Source organism: Cimex lectularius, unplaced genomic scaffold (assembly GCF_000648675.2).
Source record: "Cimex lectularius strain Harlan isolate CLEC.00 unplaced genomic scaffold, Clec_2.1 scaffold117, whole genome shotgun sequence".
NCBI classification, from domain to species: Eukaryota; Metazoa; Arthropoda; class Insecta; order Hemiptera; family Cimicidae; genus Cimex; species Cimex lectularius.
Window position 1 is genome coordinate 927,301 of NW_019392706.1, and position 21,945 is coordinate 949,245.

General features: G+C 36.3%; 1 protein-coding gene across 1 annotated transcript in view; it reads left to right on the top strand.

The window, feature by feature from the left end:
- Positions 1-21,945, top strand: part of LOC106666675 (insulin gene enhancer protein ISL-1) — a 115,832-nt gene that overhangs the window by 73,274 nt on the left and 20,613 nt on the right. Inside the window, exon 3 of the mRNA XM_014394029.2 lies at positions 14,382-14,659. Within this exon, the coding sequence (XP_014249515.1) occupies positions 14,382-14,659 (278 nt within the window). The remainder of the gene's footprint in view (positions 1-14,381; positions 14,660-21,945) is intronic.

The following is a 21,945-nucleotide window of genomic DNA, read 5'->3' on the forward strand; positions in this document are numbered from 1 at the left end:
AAGACACTCCTTGAGATCAAGGATGTCTGAACCCGTTCTCCGACACGGATGCATCGATGTCAAAGGGGGTTTCTGAACAACAAACACCATGTATTTGTGTCTGCAGCCTATTCTCAAGCTAGGAATTTTCAAAGATAAAGGAATACTAGTGCAAAATCGTCAATTTGTGCCTGGTTCCACCTGGTTATGCTTCCAGTCCAAAGTTCAAAAACTCCACTAGCTATTTTTCGTCTTTCAAAAATACTTCCGATTGTTTGCCCTTCTTTCCATATCATAACGTTATAAGATCAATGAAGAACGCCGTCGCTGAAAGGATGCCGGCCACGTCTATAAACACCTACCGTCTAAACAGTAAAATCCAATGTTAACACCCTTAAAAACCACTCGGTCTCGTGTGTAAACTGTTTACAACTTAACTTAAAACACGTCCGACGGATTTATATATTTTTTATTATTATAAACTGCCGCATAAATTATTCTTCTTCCTAAGAGTGGCTGTCACGTTTCGGTCCCAACAGGCAAGACGCTGATTGTCAAAGTTCGATTTATCGAGATTTTTCTAGTCGTCTTCCAGGCTGTCTGCCTAGTGATGAATCTGAAAATATAAGATTTTTTTAATACAAAATAAATTTTTGTCGAGGCTCTCAATTTAACAAGCCAGAACCCACCAGAACACAAAAACTACTTAATGTGTCTTTCCGGAAAAAAAGCAATGAATAAAGCAATTGTGCCATTTTTCTAAATAAAGAAAATAATAAGAAAAACAACATGCTTTTTCATTGCAAAAATCAAAATTTTTTCTTCACATTCAATTTAACAAGTTAGAAATCAACAAACGTAAAAAGCAGTCTTAAATCCTTTTTTATTTTTGTTTATTTATTTTTTAATTTTTTTTAAATAGAAAAATGACAGTTTTTTAAAGGAAAAAACGACAACAGAGGAAGCAAGCTTTTTCTCTTTTTTCTACTATTTCAATTTAACAAGTTTGAAACCAATTGAACGAAAAAATCATCTTTTCGTTTATGCAATTATTAAAAAAGTTATCACTAAATGAAGTAATTGCGTTTTATTTAAGAACAAAAGAAAGACAAGAACAGAGACCGAGAGCTTTTTGAATAGAAGAAATGTTTTCTGACATTTTCTTAATCTTCTTCAGCCTCAATTAAATTAAAATTCAACTGACCAAAAACACAAGTGTCTCCTTGGAAGAATGTGTGGAATAAATGAAGGAAATACTTTTTTTTTAGAAAAAAAAGGAAAGGAAAACAACAAAGTCAGCGAGCTTTTTGAATAGAAAAGAAAAGTGTTTTCTGACTGTTTTCTGTTCTTCCTCAGCTTCAATTTAATAAATCCCAACCCAACTGAACGAAAAAAAGTGTCATCTCGGCAGAAATGGAATGGCAGAAGGAATAGCTTTTCTTAAGGAAAAAATAAATAAAAACAACTGTAAAAGCAAGCATTTTGATTGCAAAAAGCAATCTTTTTCTATGTTCTGCAAGTTAGAAGCCAATGTAACGAAAAAGACGGTCTTACCTTTATGTGATTTTTCCAGAAAAAAATTAAATCTAAATTAAGTAAAAACTTTTTAAGAGAAAAAAAACAGAGACAGCATGGTTTATGATTAGAAACAGCAATCTTTTTTTGTACAATTTAGCAATTTAGGAGCCAAAAGAAAGTAACAAGCAGCTTTTTATTATATCCGTTTTTCCTAGAAAAAAGGTATGTCTAAATGAATTTTTAAGAAAAAAACACGGAGATAGAGAGCTTTTCAAATGCAAAACAGATTTTTCTGACAGTTTTCTGTCCTTTCTAAGCACCAATTTAGCATGTTAAATCCCAACAGAACAAAAAATGAAGCAACTTTCCTTGCTTTCCTAGAAGAAAGTTCTGAATAAATGAAGGAAATGTGTGTAAATAAAGTAAGAGATTGTAACGACGTTAGCTTTTCTAAATTGCAAATGCATATATAATTTGTATGGATTTTACGGCGTTTTATTTTATTTTACTTTTTTTTTTTTGTGTGTGTCTATGTTGATACTCACTTACCATGGAGAACACTGTATCACTCCTCTCGTACTTTATCTCCGGCTTCAATGTAAATTTAATTCAAGTAGTAAAAAATATTTGCACCATTTTTTATTTGTTTTACTATAAACGTTTCTGAAGCCTTGGGGTCAAAGCGTACACCCAAAGTTTTTCTACCTTTTCTACCGTTTGTCCAATTTGCCCTATCCTCACGGGCACGATCTGCGTTGTTCTTCGCCAACTTTCCTTTTAAGAATGTAACAGCGAAATGAAAATTGCCCATACTGGAATAAGTATAAAATAGTTGGTCGTGGGTTTGAGGTGTTTTTTGAATCAACGAAACAAAATCAACATTTATTCATTTGGCTTCTTTTTACTATTTTTTAAATAAATAATTAATAAAGCGTATTTAAACTGGTTCAGAGCATTGTACTGTAAATATAGGAAAGGTTGTTTTACCCTTCTTCTTCCAGTTGAATTTTAAAGAAAATAGCATTCTTCTACAAAAAGCTAAGGTTGTCAGAAAATGGTTGTCATCAATTCTTTGCTTTATTGTATATTTTGAACATACAGATAGAAAATAATTTTCGGGAATGGATCGTCGATGGCTAAATGTTACAGTTACATTTGGCCGAACGTTCACAACGTTGAGTTTTTGAAGGGTTGGGAAATTTTCGTTAGAGTCTTACCAGGGTGGTTGTATTAAACATTTAAAGAGGAAGGGTGGCGACCCCAAAAGTAAAAAGCCCCCATTTTTTCCATCTGAGTTAGGAGTTTAAGAGAGAAGGGGCGAAGTTGTGCCGTCCCCTCGACGCAAAAGCATCGCTGCCATGGAAAAACGGAAAAAAATATATACACTTCATTTCACAGGTGACGAGGGTAAGTTTCGATTGGGACGAGTTGAATCTATGGACTCCTTGTCCGTTCGGGGATGCGCTTGCGCCAACTCAGAATATTGATGATTTGCTGATGATATTCATCGAACATGAAATTTGGCCGGTACCGATCATTGTGGACTGTCATCAGACGTTTTTTAGGCATTTTGTCATCTTCAGTGATGATAAATATTTTTTATTTGTTTGAATAATTTATGTTACACAAATGTCAGATGCAGTAAATAATAAATAAATTACACACGTTAAAGAAATACATATATGGAAAAACATTAAGGAAAAACTTGTTTTAAAGTCTTCTGCACTAGACAGTGTTTTTTCTTCAAGAAGCGCTTTTAATTATTTGCAGAAGTTTTCATCAGGTAAAGTCCTTAGTTGTTTTGTAATTAAATTATAAAGCTTAATAGCAGCTACGTCATAGTTTTTGGCTGTTTTATTCCAAGCCTGTCAAATTTGACAAATATGTTGATACTGTCTATCAGATAGTAATTATGTTTGTCCCCATTATTTGTAAGACTCAATAATTTCAAATGTACAACACAAACTTGAACAAAAATGTGCAGTGAATAAATAGTTAAAATTCTATATTTTCAAACTTGTAAAAGAAGAATATCATTGACATTGCTGGCATTTCCAGATACCCCAATACCATATGCTACCAATTAATAATTTAGAGGTATGGTAAATATGTCCATTCCAAGACCATTTTTAGTCCAAATAAAATCGCAAATATTTAACATATGGTGCATGGTTTTTAAATTTAACACTTTTAAATGTAAACACCACCTCAATAGTTGTATTGCTATTTAAAGGAAAACTATTTTACCTATTAAAACTATTTTCATTTCAACCAAAACCTTACATAATAAGATTAATTAATTGAAAGAAGTAATATGGTCAATAGACCACTAAATATAATGGATTAAAACTATTTCGTTCTATTGGCTTGCTAGATGGAAGGTGTAGACAAAAATATAAATCGTTTGCTTTTTGCAGTCAAAAAGTTTGCTGTCTTATGGTTTTTCTTTTTTCTTTAAAAAATCACTTCGTTCATTTATTCAACATTTGTCCGGGAAGACATTTTTCTTTTCGTTCAGTTGAATTTTGATTTAATCGAGGCTGAGGGAGAACAGGAAAATGTCAGATAAGATTATTCTCTTCTATTCAAAAAGCTCGCTGCCTCTGTTAGTTTTTGTAAGCATTTCCTTCATTTAGTCTTAACTGTTTTTGGAAAAGGTGCACAAACGAAAGGCTGCTTTTTTGCGTTATATTGGCTTGTTAAATGGAAGGTTTTTTTTTACCCCCTTCAAGTATTTCCTTCAGTTATTCAACTTTCTTCCGGGAAAACCTTTTTATTATCGTTCCAGTTGAATTTTAATTTAATAGAGGCTGAGGGAGAACAGGAAAATGTCAGAAAACTGTATATTCCTTATTCAAAAAGCGCGTGTCTCTGTTCTTGTTTTTTCCCCCCTAAAAAAAGCATTTCCTTCATTTAGTCACTACCATCTTCGTTCAGTTGAATTTTAAATTTAGAATTAAAGGCTGAGGAAGAACAAGAAACTGTCACTTTGTTTCGTTTAGTTGGATTTTGATTTGCGAACTTGAGACTGTAAAAGAAAAGGGAAAAGTTGAAACCTCTTTCTCTTCATTTAAAAAGCTTGTCTCTGTTATTTTTATTTTTTAATTAAACAACATCATCTTTTTCATCTAGTCAAAACTTTCTTTCGAGAAAGACGTAGCAACTTGTTAAATTGAAGATGTATAAGAAATATAAAATGTTTACTTTTTAAAGAAAAAGATTGTTGTCTGTATGTAAATGTAGAAAAGGTATGATTTTTGCATCAAAAAGCTTGTTGCCTGATGTTTTTTGTTTTATTTATTTTTTCCTATTATCCTTATTTTTTCATATAAAAAGAACACAATAACATTATTCATTCATTACATTCTTCTGGGAATGAACGAAAAAACGCTTATTTTTTTCCTATTTAACAAAAAGAACACAATCAATTCATTTATTCAATATATAGGTTCTTCTGGGAAATACAAAAAGTAGCTTTTTGTGTTCTGTTGTTCTAACTTGTTAAATTGAAAGTCTTTTAAAAGTTTTCTATTAAAAAAGCTTAATGCGTTTGTTGTTGTTGCTTTTAAAAAAAATTCATTTATTTAACCAATTCCATCCCGGAAGGACACTTTTTTCTTCAGTTGGGTTTTGATTTGTTGAATGTTAAATTGATGCTTTAGAAGAACAGGAAAGTTTACTCTGCCATTTCAAAAGCTCTGTTATTTTCTCTTATTTTACCATTTGTAAAAGAAAAAAATCCAAATGAATTCATCACTTTCTTCTATTTTGTGTTCTCCAATGTTCTCTGACTTGAGAAATTTAGTCTAAAGTAATATCTAAAGTATTTAGTCCTAAAGAAAAAAAGTGATAACATTTTCTTCACCAAGGAAGTCCTGTTTTTCTTGCCGATTTGTGAAATTGAAGCTGTGGAAACTTTGAATTTTTAAAACTTTCATGTTTCTTTTAGTGTTAAGGTGGCTCTAGACATGCGGTATGCGTAGAATGACTGCTGCCGACCATTTGACAAGTCTCGAGATGCTCGTGTCTGGGCATTCGCCAAATATCGTGCCTGTGTACACACACCTTCGGGGTTTGTATAATCTGCCAGTTTGTGCGGAAACAGCAAATTTTATTTGCCAAGTGCTGTGCGAGTCCTCAACGTACTACCAATCGTGATGGACAACAGTGAAACTGTCATTGCTGCAGCTGCGTTACTGTTTTGTGTACTACAAACTCAGTCACTCATCAGTCATAGAGTACTGTTGCCCCATCTTACTTTCGATCCGTATCCTCGCATCGAAAACCTCGTTCCGATTTTTGTGTTTCGGAAGAAAAGCGTTCCAAATGGTACAGATCGAGGAACTCCAAGACTTATGTTGGGCCAATCCATGCCTAACCGACAGAAACAACGCTATGATGTTCTTTTATTAATTAGTATATTAGTTTATTATTGAAAAATAAATAGCAGTGTTGATTGATGATTACAGTAGATACCCGTACAATATAGTTGCTTCCTGAATGTACGGATGCTTTAAATTCGGCTACTTCATAAATATTTGTCCACTTGAAGAGGACAGGGAAAGCATTAAGTACATTAAGCCGAGCACAGCGAGCGCAGAATATTATTGCTCGGCGAATAACCGAGCACCCATCTTCACTCGTAGGAATTCGGCGAACCTTTGCTCGACATTCGGCGGATCCCGCATGCCTGGAGCCACCTTTATACCATACATTCCCCTCACCCATAACTTCCAGAATATTCTCGTCTCCATCATAATACACCGGGTTAAAATAATTGGCGCACTAAGCAACAAAACTTGTTAAGCTTTCTTTCGCGAGTACGTAAAAACATTTCTATATTTCTTGGGTTTCTTTTCAGGAACTAGACTACCCATCAAACTCATTTTCTTTTTATCGATATATATTTTTATTGATTGTTGTCTAATTCCTGAAAAGAAACCCAAGAAATGTAAAAATTCAACGACCGGAAAAGAAGAGTAAAAAGAAACATTTCTGTTTAGCCGAAGATTACAGGGTGATCGTGTAGAAAATTGATGACTTTTCGCAGGCTGATTGTACAAATAGCGTAATCGTATTTTTCTTTTGTCCTTCCATTAAAAATTATTTGCTCTTTGATAAGATTTTTTTTAATCGCTTTCGAAGATATATGAATTGGATGTAATCTTTCATTGAAAAGTGTCGTCGGGACTGTATTTAACGCACGATATAATATGAGTAAATCGAATCGGGCCAGTTTTCAATCAGGAAGAGCCGGCCCATTGTCCAGAGGGTTAACCGAGTAGAACCAGTCAATGGGCCGTGATTTATTGCTTCATTCTCTCCTTTACTCACTCCACGCAGCTTGCTCTTTAATCGATGAGACTCCGAGCACATTATACACAGTAGCACACGATGATGCCGCCGATGGACGACACCTCCTCTCACAACGGGTCCTGGGGGCCCTTCACTCCAATTATCTCGTAGACGAACCGCCGGGTTCAATTGGCCGTACAAATCATAACAGCCACGATTGCGTTATGGTGTCCGTCTCATTGACTTGTGAAGATCACTCGGCGGCGATTCGGGTTCCGGCGGGGGGGCTCTTGTATCATTTCGATTCGATTGGGGCCTTCAAGGTGGTTTAAATTGAACATAAACGATTATCCATAAATCCTTTATCGCAATAAGAAGTTGTTCCTAACAAAAAACGGAAAACTCACTCTCCCTTTCTCACCCACTCACTCAGTCACTCACTCTCCCTCCCACCCTCTCTCACTCTAACTCCCTCTTTCTTTCTCATTTTCTCGTTAAATGTAACAGTTCGCGACTTAAATTTGTGAGAGTGTTTAACATTCAATCTCAATCTCTCTCTCTCTCTCTCTCTCTCTCTCTCTCTCTCTCTCTCTCTCTCTCTCTCTCTCTCTCTCTCTCTCTCTCTCTTTTTACCTTTCTCACTCTCTTTTTCCCTTTCTCTCTCTCTCTCCCTCCCTCTCTCTCCCTCTCTCTTTCTCTCCCTCTCCCTCTCACTCTCTCTCTATCTAGCTATCTCTAACTCTATCTCTAGTTGTCGTGCCCATTTTCTCGTTAATTCTAAGAATTCGCGAACTAAATTTGTGACAATGTTTAAATAAAACTATATTCATTCATTCAATCTTTCTCTCTCTCTCTCTCTCTCTCTCTCTCTCTATCTATCTATCTATCTATCTATCTATCTATCTATCTCTTTCTTTCTTTCTCTTTCTCTCACTCAGAAACTCTTTTCCTTTTTTCTCTATCTATCTATCACTCCCTCACTTCTCTCACGCTTTTAGGTCGCACGTCAGGTATCGCTTGATTATTTTTTTTTTACTTTGTGCGGAGCAGATTACTTGCTGGCTTTGTCTGACAGTGGGGAAATGCCGATGCTTCATTTATTTCGGCTTGAAGTCAGGCCTATAAGCAGGGAGAGGCGTGACAAGCCCCTACATAGCCGCAAAATTTTCTATCGTGTTTTTGCTTTCAAATCAGTTGAAACGCGTTGTTGGTCTTCGCTCAATGTCTGGTTCTTTTTTTAAAAATATATTATTAAATTGAAACAAGACGGTGTAATCCGTGTTTTCGACGGAGACAAGGGGATTAGGACTGAGTATTTTAAAGCATTACTAAATAGGAGCCCGAGGCTCTTTTTTTATCCAGGGAGGATTTTACAATCTACCCTTCTCCCTCCCGCAGCCGAACTCACACCTAGCTCTAAGCCCGCCTTTAAGATGCTCTTTGCCTCTCTCTAATTTTAAAAAAAGAACTGGTTTGAAAACCGCCTTCGGTTCTGTTCAGCGCTACTGCGAAAAAGGTCTCGATTCTGTTTTTTTTAACCGTGTTTTATTCTCACAAGCTTACTTAAGCCGAGTTTTGTATAAGGTTGCCGTTCAAAAGCGGAAAACTTGGTTTTTTCATCTAAAGGAATTATTCAGGTTTGTTTAAATTACAAGTAAAATTCAGGTGGCCAGTTTTATCCGAAATAATACGTTGAAAATTCATGATTGTGAACTCTCGAATGTGAAAGTGTGAAGGGACGACAGATCCGTTTCAGATGAGCACGGCGAAACTAGGCGGACCGGGGATGATGAATGTTGAGCCTACCGTCAAAAGCCCACCACTTCCACCACCGACCGAGACATCTCTTTAGAAATATTTACCGACCGCGGATTTAAAACGGAATCCGTTATTCGCCTCGGGCTTTAAACTCCCGGCCGTGCAGGTTGTGCAACTGGAAGTTGCGACCCGCTATTGACATTTTGATAGCGAGCCGACTTTCAAAAGGAGACAGAAAATGACACTCACTCAGGTTTACGGCCTACCGGTTACCAGCACAATTCTGTCGGCTAACAGCATAAACGTTTTGCTAACCGTCAACCGAAAGTAGTATAAGGGTAATTGATATTTTTAAGTAAGGAATGTTGTCGCTACCGCCGAGGAGTGGAGAGAATTATGAAAGAACTCGCCGACGAGTGAGATTCCAGAATCCGCAGCACTTACTAGAAAAAAAAACGTTCCCCTTTGCTCTCTCTTTCCCTTTATTTCTCATCGCCCGATCTGATTTTACACGTATCATTTCATTCCGACGGTTCAGATGCACTAATTAACGGCGCAACTGTCGAAAGTGAAGAGTACTGCCTCCACAAAAGAATATAATAATAACAATAACTTTTAATTATAATTTTTAGTCGTGTACAGTCAATAGGAGACATGTACACAGTCATTTATTTCACTTTTTGCAAGAAATATTTTAAAAATACTAGGAGGTTAGCCCATTCTTCGCGAAGAGTCCTTTCAAGATCATAGAGTGTATGAGGAAGTGATGGACGTGCTCTTATTCGTCTTTTCAGGTTATCCCGTAAATGTTCGATGGGGTTCAAGTCTGGAGAACCGGCTGGCCAGGCTAAGACCTTGATGTTATGCTGTTGAAGGTACGTTTGTACTTTGCGAGCGACATGTGGACGTGCATTATCGTGCATTAGAATAGGAGTGTCGCTGATTTCATCGAGGATAGGCAACGCACGATGTTTCAAAATTTCATCCACATAGCGAGTGGACGACAAATACTCTCCACGAACAACAACCAACTCTGTGCGACTCTCCATTCCAATTCCCGCCCACACCATCACTGAGCTACGTTGAAAAGGTTGGCTCTGGGAAAAATTACAGGTTTCGTACCTTTCATTTCGCCTGCTTCACACTCTTTCACGCCTATCTGGAGATCGTAGGGCAAATCTACACTCGTCTGTAAACAGTGCAGCAGACCAATCGTCCAAGACCAACGGCTGTGTTCCCGAGCAAATGCGAGCCGTGCAACTCTGTGTGTTCTGAACAATTCTGGTCTTCTTACGGGGCGAAAAGCCATCAGTCCATACTGATTTTATCTTGTCCGAGCAGTGCGTTCAGTAATTTGGACAATTCGAACTTCCTGGAGCTGATGAATCGCTTGAACAACAGTAAGATGCCGGTTTCGTAAAATTCTCAAAGTCAATAACTGTCTTCCTGTGGTTCTGTTACCCTAGGGCATCCAGAACTGGGCCTTCTATGGTAGGACCCAGTTTCTCGAAAACGTCTAACGGCGTCTCGTAGTGTTACGTAGAGAACTGCGATGGCAATAGTCGCATACCGGATGGAACGTCCATCATCAATAAGTGTCACACCACGCGCAACATCCTCAGCCCTAAGGGCATTTTTAAATTTAACAATTGAGATTAAGAAAACAGAGATGAAAACTAAACAGTTTATTGCTTCAGAATTCAAATGAGACTGAATAAACATATTCCGTAAAAAGTAAACGTTGAAAAATCCTTTAACCTTGTTTTGGATTAAGGTTTAAGTGTGTTTACCTCTAATTAATATTCCCAATTTAAAACATAGCATAAACAAATATTTATTGGTAAAAACAAAGAGACAAACTAATGACGGTATTTTCTTTTATCGAGAAAATGAAAAAAAAATCAGTTGGATGGAATTTTTTGCCTTTCAGTGTACAAATCAATATTTTTTTTGTGCAAAAGTACATATAATTTTTTAATCAATATATGAAAACATCATTATATAGCTATTTCAATTACTTAGTCTTTTTATGTAGTCTTGATTGAGATGAAAAAGTGTCACGAGCGGGACACTAAGTTTTTCTTCTCAACCAAGACCTTACATAAAAAGAATAATTAATTGAAATAATTAATATGGTCAATTGTGACCACACATAAATGGATCATTATATAGGTTCATTTTTCAGAAATCAAAATTTTAAATTTAAAAAATTCTATTGACTTATTAGAAGTGTTAAAAGTGTTTTTTCGTGTGAAGTCCGCCTAGTTAGGAAGTAGTCAAGTAAAATTCGTAAAAAACAGTTTTCCTTCATCTAGTCAAAACTTTTTTCTGGGAAAGATGCATCAACTTTGAATTGATGGTGTAGAAACACAGAAAATTCTGCTTTTTGGCATGAAAAGGATTGCTGTCTCTGTTATTCTTTTATTTATGTCTTTTCTTATTTAACAAAACGGGCACAATTACTTCATTTATTTATTACTTTCCACCGGGAAGAGACAAAAAATTGCTTTTTGTGGTCGGTTTCTGGTGGTTCTGACTCGTTAAATTGAAGATGTAAAAAGTTTGCTTTTACCGATCAACAAGCTTGTTGTCTCTGTTATTCTTTTTTCTTTAGTTTTTCTTACTTAACAAAAAAACACAATTACTTCACTTATTCATTATGTACTTTCTTCTGGGAAAATACAAAAAGGAGCTGTTATTCTTTTGTATTTAATACGTAACGAAAGGATTCTTTTTCTATTCTTTTGCCTTGTTAAATGGAAGCTTTAGGAAAAAATATAAAATGTTTGCTTTTACCAATCAAAAACAACCTCTATCTGCTGTTGTTGTTTTTTTTTCTTTCTTAAATAGGTATTTCCTTCATGTATTCATCACCTTCTTCCTTCAAGACACTTTTTCATTTCGGGTAGGTTTTGATTTGTTAAATTGAGGCAGTAGAAGAACAGGAAAGAGTCAGAAACCTCTTCCCTCTTACATTTATAATGCTTGTTCTCTCTGTTATTTTACTTTTTTCTTTAAAAAAAAAGAGGATTTCCTTCATCTAATCAAAACTTTTTTCTGGGCAAGTCTTGTTAAACTGAAGATCCATAAGAATTAGAAAATGTTTACTTTTTAATCAGAAAGATGGTTGTCTATGTTATTCTTTTTTTCTTCATTTATTTTATTTAACAAAAGGGCACAATTATATCATATATGCATTACTTTCTTTCGGGAAGGCACAAAAATTGGTTTTTTAATATTTTTATTTGTTAATTTGAAGATGTAAAGAGCTTTTTCAATCAAAAAGCTGTTCTCTGCTTTTCTTTTTTAATTTTTTTTTTACCGAACAGAATCACTTCTTTTATTTATGAATTTTTCCCGGGTATGCACAAAAATTGCTTTTTGTGGTCTGTTTGGCTTCTAACTTTGCTAGATTAGAGATTTCGAAAAAATAGAAACAGCGTGTTTGTTTCTGTCATTCTTTTTTTTTTCATATTTAAAAACAGAATAGAATTACTTCATTTGTTCATCACTTTCTTCCTGGAATGCACGAAAAATTCCTGTTTGTAGTCTGTTCGGCTACTAACTAGTTAAATTAAAGCTTGCTTTTAGCGATCGAAAAGCTTGTCTCAGCTATCATTTTTTTCTCATTTAACAAAAACAACCCAAATACTTCATTTATTCGTTATGTACTTTCTTCTAGGAAAATACAAAAAGTAGCATTTTGTGTTCTGTTGGGTTATTACTTGTTAAGTTGAAAGTGTAGAAAAGGTTTTGTCTATCAAAAAATCTTATGGTCTCTGCTAATGGTCCTTTAAACAAAATACCCTAATTTATTTATTTATCAATCAATTTCATCCGGGAAAGCATTTTTTTCGTTCGGTTGCGTTTTGAATTGTTAAATTGGTGCTTTTGAAGGAAAGGAAATCGTCAGAAAAGTTTACTCTGCCATTTCAAAAGCTTGTTGTCTCTGTTATTTTCTATTCTTTTACCATTAAAAAAATGAATTCATCACTTTCTTCTATTTTATGTTCTCTAATGTTCTAACTTGTAAAATTAAGTCTCTCGGAAAAAAGAAAACATTCAGAACAAGTTTTTGTTTATATCAAAAGCCTTTTGTCTGTTTTCTTCGTGTTTATCTTAGTATCTAGTCATACATGATTTATTTTCTTTATTTTTAACTTGGAGCGGTATTATCAAGAGCTATTCGTGAGGTTGATGCTTTTTATCAGGTCCCAATTATTTTATTTTATTATTATACCCAGTTCTTCAGGCCTTGGCTTTTTCTCTTCCAGGAGTATCTCAGCCTACATGGTCGCACCAACAGAGGACGTACGCTGTTTCTTCTTATTCTTGGCAATACCTGCACATTGTTTCTGCAGATCCGGGTCTATAAATAGCGCGGAGTGTGCAGTCCCACTATGATTTTCGGCCACACGTCCTAGGTTTAGTAGTTGTGCAGTTAGCTTCTGCGCTAACCCTTTGGCAATTTGGTATGCCGCAATTCATCGAACTTTCCCTGGCTTAACAACCCTATGTGCCCTAGTGAGAATATGGAATCTACATTTTTTTAACATGGACTATGTGCTAGGAAATTTTTTAAAACAAGTTTAAAATTTAGAAGTGATTGATTTCAGCAAAGAGTTGAATCGCAATTAAAGACTGGTCAACCTAATCCAATGGATTAACGAGCTTAGATTGTCTGGCCGGATTTATCATTGCATGTCCACTTTCCCTTTGTCGCCTGGTTGATTTTTCTTATATTCACCATCTTTTAAAATAAAAGACTACAAAAGAGGACACAATTTACCACTTTAGCTTAACGGATTATTGAGCTTAGCTTATTTCCAGAAGCTCTTGTTAATCAAAGTTCAGACAAATAATTGTCGGTTTGATTCGTTAAAATGGCGCAGTTGTTTGAGTACGATTTGTTTAAAGTTAAAAATTTCAAGACATTCTTGCTTAACAAAAAATTTGTCCAATATCCCATATTCGCGATAATGCTTAAAATTTTAAAATTTTCCCCTTCTTTTTAGAGTGCTTTTGATTAGATTAAAACAAGATAAGCGTATTTTAACAAAAAAAATTTGGATAATTTAATCAAATTGGGAAAATGTTCTGTTACATCTATAGAATCGCGTTTCCTGGATCAATCCAATTTTACACTGTCGAGTCGAAGGAAAATTGCTAAAACGGTCAGAAGAAGTTCCCAAAGAAACCTCATAAAACAGGATATTGCCTTAACTGAAACATTGGGAGATATATTTGAAATTTGTTCTTTTTAAACCATTGCATGCCTTATTTAAATTTTAGCATTTCTCATATGCCATCTATGTTGTATTGTGCCTTTTAGTTATCAATAATAGCATACTTCTTGTCTTATTGCATCTACAGAAAAAATTACCATAATTTTTAACTTGTTGATACTCTGATTTAAAAAAAAACCACGAGTGCCAGAGATTTCACATCTGCTTTCGTGACTGTTGGCGAATCCAATGGTTTCCACGTCGGTCCCCGGATGCGAACTATGACTCCTAAAATTGTCGGCCAAATGATATCCATCAGAAGAGGTAGAGCGGCTGGTAATACAAGACTGTCCAAACACGTTGGGGGACCACCCACAAAAACAAACACACCCTTCCTCCGCCCAGGCCAATATTTGTCTAAATATAGCAAAACAGGAATAGTAAACACAGACATACAACTCGACGTTTTACCCGGCTTTTTTTTGCCCGGCAAATACAATTCGGCTCGATTCATCCTTTCAAAACCACTAATGAACCTATATTCTGATTTTTCAGTCTTACAAGACTTACCCACTGAACTTGAGCAGGTCTTTTATTCTTTTTCAGACTGTTTGGGACCAAGTGCGACAAGTGCAGTCTTAGCTTCAGCAAAAACGATTTCGTCATGCGAGCAAAGACGAAAATTTACCACATAGAGTGCTTTAGGTGTTCAGCTTGTGAACGTCAATTAATACCTGGCGACGAATTCGCTCTTAGAGAGGATGGACTGTTTTGTAAAGAAGATCACGAAGTCTTGGAAAAAGCTTCCAATGGTGAAAATAACAATAACAATACAAATATATCCAATAACAACAGCCTACTTCACAACGAAGGTTCCAACTCTGGTAAGATTTATTTTGTTTTCTATTTTTCCTTAGTTTTAAGGCTTGATTAAGCAAAAAGACTTGAATCGACACCTGCTTAATTGCTCGTTGAACTACATCACTCATGAAAATATTATATCATGATTCTCTGATTTGTAAAAAGTTAAACTTTTCTTACATATATTATTATTATTTATTAATTATTTATTTACGGGCCGACAAGCTTCAAGTGGTCATCTCTTTGTCACTGACTGTCATATTTTGTCTCCTGTTTTCTTATCTAGCTAACCTCTCAAAAGTATCTCAGGTTGTCAAATTTTTATTTAAAGTACAAGAAAAACATAACACATAAAGATTTTCACGCTTCCCACCCACCCCGGAAACACCGCTAGCGACGGGAGCTCTGCCCTCGCCGAAACACCCGGACAGTCGGTAGACGAACCCCCTGCAATGCTCCGGTGAAGAGCCAGGAGACAACGCCCCCGAAAAAGCACCCCCCCAACGAAAAAGTTGGAACGCAAATCCGGCGTCGTGGTACTGGATATTCCGAAGACGCCAACGTCCTGTCACCTCCTGTAACAAGACAAGCCCGAATACTCGATATTCCTAGAGGCAGGTTTAAACCCTTCATTCGCGCTAATAAATTACTTTCACTCCTCAGAAAACACACTCTCACCCCAGAGTACTCGTGGGGGATAATCCCTTCTTTCACTAATAATTTACATCTGCACCAATACATAACATACAACACATAAAGGCATACTATATACATTTAAGAACTCTTATAACCGTGAGGCACAGAAACAGCGATCCGTGCCCATTGTCGTGCCTTAAGGCCCCCTTTAGGTCAGCATGGACTCCGAAGTTCATCCTGCAGGCTTCTAGTTTTCTGCATTGTACTCAACGGTTAATATTTCGGTACATAGGACATCGGCGCGGACTCTTTCCTGCCAGCAAGTGCCCATGTGTAAGCCTAGTATGATATATGCGTAGGTATGTACACACCTTTCCCTTCTCGACCCGGCCTACGTGGACCAGGGACCAATGCCAATCTTTATCTGCCGTAATTTGGCAGAAGTCTGTGCCCAGGGTTTTTCCCATTTTTCTTTTACATGATTTTTCATTAAACTTACCACATCTGCTGCGCGGACAGGATGGGGTGGTCCGTGCGCTGATGCGGCCTCTTTAGCCGCTTTGACTGCTTCTTCATGCCCGGCTATCGCGGGAATCCTGACCAGCACGACCTTCTTCCCATCAGCATTGATCCCCTTTAATTGTTCATATATTTTATTTATTAGTTGATCCACGGAGGCTTTTCTACTGAGTTCTGAGACGGCACTGAGCGAATCTGTGCATATTATAAAGGTTTTTCTGGTTTCGATGTATTACGCCCAGTGCGAGTGGCATTCAATTCCGCGGTGTACTCTCGCTGTGGGGGGAAGGGACATAATTTCGACCTGACCTTCTTTGTATACAGCGCAATCCAAACCCTCTGGCGTCTTTGAACCCCCGGTTTAGTGTGAGAGTACGTCGTCATCAGGGCATGGAATTCGCTTTTGTGCCCATATGATAGTGTGTCACTTTCCTTGTATTTGGCCATATCCCACTGCATGGGCCCTCAGTTGTGCCTACCTTTCACTAGATACCGGGTCGAAAAGTATTTCGTGCGGGAAATGGTTCGGCTGTGCCCATCTGCTTGCATATATTTTAGAGTTACTTATTCCCTCTTTAAAGAAGGCAGGTGAAAGAAGTTCCATTTTGCACCGATTGATTGGCTGGTTTTCTAATTTTTACACCCTATCGTCAGAATCTATATCTTTCCACGTATTAGCCCCAAACTATACAACCCCTATGCAAATCAACATATGGTACATTGTTAAAAACACGAGCTGCACCATTAATTTTATTTTTTATGATTTTTTATCTACCCTTTCGTCTACTTCAACCCACACGCTTCATTTGTGGAAAGCTAAGTTTTTCTAGCGTAAAATTTTCTCCGCAGTAAGTAGTACTTAGGAGTATGCAATTAAGTAGTTTTTTGGAAGAAAGCAATGTTCCATTTTTTGAACCATTTGCTGATTTTCTAATTAATATACGCCCTTTCGTCATAAGCCAGTTCTTTCCACGTATACTTTCAATCCCGATATGTTTCAAACCCATTGTTTTATTCCACTAGTTTTATGAAATATCAGATAAAGTTCGCAGCTGTTTAACATAGGACACATAGTACTCTCACTTGTAGATAGACAGACTTTTCTATCGGAAGGTATTCACAGTAATAAGTAGGATTTATTACTGTGAATAGAAGTGTGCTGTTAAGAAGATTGGTTGAAAAAAGACGAAGTTCCATTTTTTCACCCATAGATTGGCTTGGTTTTCAAATTTGTATACCCTTTGCCATTACAATATATATTCCTACAATTACAAATTAACCTTTTTTTAAGTACCTACAAGCCCTTATTGACAACTTTAGGTAGAGCCCGTAGACTTTAAATTTAAGTACAGGTTCACTGTGGATGATGCTACTGTTTAAAAGGATCTCAATTACCAAATATGGATTTGTTTTAACCATTGAATTTATTTGCTGATTTTTTTATCCAGCCTTTCGTCAGAAGCCGCGTATTCGCGTAATCAACTCATCACTACTGTCTTGTCAACTTATAAAATAAAAACCATCCAACAGAGGGAAAAATGTTTTTTTCCTACTCCCCTCCATCGGCCTAAAAACTTAATTTGTTGAGTGTTAATAAATAAATAGAGCTAAGGGAGCTTGAAAGATCGATTTCCAGTTTAATCAGTGTGAAAGCATGGGACGACCACCTGCAGCCCCTCTCCACCGTCGTCCCTGATTACGCCCCTCGCCATGCCCTCAAACGTACAAACCTACCCCATCCTCTGTAATTTTCACAGTACGAAATTTTCCGCCGAAAGATCACCCCCGAGACAAGACAACACTCGGCCATGAAACAGTTTTTCCATAAAAACCCAATAAAATTTTGACAAACAGTCCTTAAAATTAAATAAAGTTTCTTTTCTTACTCACAAAAACAGCACTGATGAAATGTTGGCTCAATCTGCCAATTTATTTTGAGGTTAATACTTTTATGTACCTTGAATGGTTCTGCTGTGTTGATAAATTCTTTCTTTTTTTGACCTCCTCACTTATGAAATATTATTAAATCTTAATGTTCTCATTCATTGTGGAAAGTTTTTGAATAAATATTTACAGCAGAAAGTACTTAGCACAAGTACACAGCACTTAGAAATATGTAATTAAGTAGATTGGTTGTAAGAAGGCAAAGTATCATTTTCTCTCATTTTTCACCCATTTTCTGATTTAAAAAAAAAAAATCCACCCTTTTGTCGAAATCCAGAGTCGCCTAGTTTCAACACCGATATGGTTCAAATTGACCCTTTTTTTAAGTTGCCACAAATCCCTTATCGGCAATTGTAGGAAGAGCCTATAGTCTATAGACTATAAATAATTTAAGTACACATGCACTGCAGATGATGACACAGTCAGTTGTTTCCCTCCGGAAACTCTGGCCAAAAGAGCAGCGAGAACAGGCGGACCAGAATGATCAAGCTAAGAAAAAACCAAGAATACAAAACAAATCGGTCATTGTATGGCCAAAACTGCAGCGAGAACAAGGAGACCATGATGTTTTGGGGGATTAGGCTATGGCACCTCAAATAATTGATTTCTACTCTTATTATGTGTTTTTAGACGAAACAAAGCACAAAACAAATCGGCCGTTGTATGAAACGTTTCGACATGCTGACTTGTGCAAAAAAAAAAAAAAATACAGTGAGAACACGTGGACCAGGATAATTGATGTCGATTCAACTATGGCCTATTCTAAAATAACTGATTTCAACTCTTATTACGTGTTTTTAGACAAAAAAAAAGCACAAAACAAATCGGCCGTTGTATGAAACGTTTCGACTTGCTGACTTCTGCAAAAAAAAAATATATATAGCGAGAACACGCGGACCAGGATAATTGATGTCGATCCATCTATGGCCTATTCTAAAATAACTGATTTCTACTCTTCTACTCAAAATTGGCCAGTTAATTGGGGGTTGGTGTGATTTTTTCCTGTTACATGTTTTTGTTGTTATTGTTATTTAACTTAAAAGGGCATTACTACGGTCTTTCCCTTAAAACTCGGAACCGCCTTCGACTTGGGTTCCTCCCGTAATCGTTAAGCCATAGCGAAAACAGTGTAATTAGCCTAAATCCCGGTGTAATATTTATGGACTTAATCCGAGAATGTACTTAAGATTTAGAACGTCCATTACCTAACTGGGATAATGAAGTATATTAAATTTAGTTCATGCGCGTATAATCAGTATGCATAAAGGGTTAGTGGAGTAGGAAACGTTGGCCAGTGTCCATTAGCTGATGAGGGGGGTTTAAGTTACATTGGCATTATTAACATGGTCAACGCTCTCTAAGCCGGGGATTAGATGCCTGGACTTATTACCACCCCCTCGTCCGACAACCAACCCTTTTCGACCATTCACAAATATAAATATATAATACTTAACTTTCGTGTTGGTTATAGCAATGGAAGTTGATCTGTCAAGGTAAGTGCCAAAAAAGGCTTAAAATTTGATAAAAAATAAATCACAGTTTTAACGACTTCAACGACTTATAACATTCCGTATCCAAACTTAATTATGATTAAAAGGGTGAAAGGAGTAACATGTATTCAGGGCGGTGAATGTATTTCCCCGTGGATCAAGTCACAAAAATAAGACCTATTTACGTTCTATCAAGCATAAAAAGCGTAAATTGGCAAAAATCTTCTACATGACAACAAGGGTAAACGTCAGCGAAGAATTAATGAACAGGGATCAGAAGCTCAACCGACCTCGCTCCTTCGAACTACCTCCGAATCTCCGTTCTTGGACAGGGGGTGTGGAGGTTTCATCTGGAGGCAAGAGTGAAAACCCCTGTATTTTGAGAAATCAACAACAACTACACAAAACAACAACTATCACCTAGAACTATATTCAACCACAGTGTCTGTAAAATTGTAGCAAATTACACCGGTAAATGTTTCTGGGTCGTCTCTTGTTTACAGAAATATTTTATTTTTTTCGGAAATCACCCTTTTAAAACTGTCTTTTATAACTGAGTTAAAAGGGGTTAAATTAGAAATGTCGATAGAAAAGTTAGTCACTGAGAAGAATGGAATCGTTTCTGAGAAGGTCCTCCTTTCTATTCTCAATCTTTTCTCTAATGAACTCGATGAAACATTTACAATTGAACAAAAAAGTTTTAAAAAAATTAATTTAATTAATTGATAGAAGGGAAAACAGGTTAGAAAATATCGATCTAATATTAAATTAATTTGGGGAAAATGGCCCCAGAAGAACAAGACAAACCTGAGAAAATCATTTGAACAAAACTGTACATTAAAATGCAAACAAAATATTTGATAGGACAATCTGTACTTAGCGTTGGCTGATTACAGAATTCTTATGGAATAATCTCTTAAATCCTTGCATTAGCCTTTTGTTTATCTAATTTCTATCATTGTCAATATCTCAAGAAAAAAATATCGTAATCCGTTTTCTGTCCTAGACTCTTATTCGGAAAAAAGCCAAATGCGACGCGGGTGATCCACAGCCACATTTTCCACTAAGTCCCGTGTCATCCATATCGTTCCTATAAAAATCCCTTGAGTACAAGTTATGCCGAATTTTGGAGAGCATTCGCCACAAGAGATAAAAACAACAATGGTTTGAAAAACAGCTCAACGTTACTCAACTTGCTAGACTACATGAAAATGTAAACCGCGTTTTGATCAACCGGAATAACGCTGTTCTTCAAAGGATAGAGGGCAAATAAGCACAAACGGATAAGGTTCTCACCCTGCTTACAACCTTGATGTTTGTATCATCATACCGTCATCTTGTCATCTTTACCGATGGCGTATATTGGAAAGGCGCTTTGAAGTAGGAGACTTTATCTGGAAACTGACATATAGCTATAGATGGACAAAGCTAGTGGGAAATGATTACGAGTATTTTAAACTTTTTTAAAAGCAGAAATGGATGGATTTGTATATTTATAAAGCTAGCGTACCTTTTCAGAATTGTCTCATATAGTGGCCGATTTATTTTGTGTTTTGTCTTTTCTTTGACTAAAAACAAGCAAAAAGAATAAAAATATTTATTTTATAGGTCTTAGCTTGTTCGCCATCGTCAGGACGTCAGGTCCAAGGTCCGCCTGTTCTCGCTGTATCTTTTGGCCAGAGAGTCAAGAAATCATTCATACAATGGCCGATTTATTTTTTTTTCTTAATCGAAAAACGTAATAAAAACAGAAATCAGTTATTTTAGGATATGACCTGATTGACCAAAATATCCTGGCCCGCCTGTCCTCGCTGCATTTTTTGTCCAGTGACTCAACAAACAGAAATGTTTCATACAATGGCCGATTTGTTTTGTATTCTTGGTTTTTTCTTAGCTTGATCATTCTGGTCCGCCTGTTCTCGCTGCTCTTTTGGCCAGAGTTTCCGGTGGGAAACAACTGACTGTTTCGTCATCTGCAGTGCATGTGTACTTAAATTATTTATAGTCTATAGACTATAGGCTCTTCCTATAATTGCCAATGAGGGATTTGTTTTGTATTCTTGATTTTTCTTTGTCTAAAAAACGTAAGAAGAGTTAGAGAGTAAATCAATTATTTTAGAATATACCATAGCTTGATTGCCCAAAAACATCACGGTCCGCTTTTCTTAGTCGAAAATATGTAACAAGCGTAGAAATCATTTATTTTAGAATAAGGCATAGCTAGTTAGCCATCAATCATCCGGGTCCGCTCTTTCTCGCTGTATTTTTCGTGCCAGAGAATCAGCAGGCAAAAATGTTTCATACAATGGCCGATTTATATCGAAAAACATGTAACAAATGTAGGAATCAATTATTTAAGAACAAATGAAGGAAAAACAGAATTGTTATGAGATTCACACACATTGGTATTACTAAGAGGACAAAGGTCGCAGGTGATTAGGCAAAGATACTATTTAAAAAAAAATAACTGCAATAAAAGGGCTTTGTATTGAGTTGGAGAATCCTACAGGCCTATCTGTGTGCCGTCCGCGATTTTGAAACCCTTATCTGTTTGTTCTTGCCAAGTAAACATTACCTGGATTTTAGTAAACAGCGGCTCGCTTTGACCGAGCTTCTCTCGCCCCTCATCGTGATAGTAGCAGTATCAATACTCACTTTGACTTATCAATTAAAATTATTATTAGTTCTTATTCGAATAAAGATAAGGAGAGAGAAAAAAC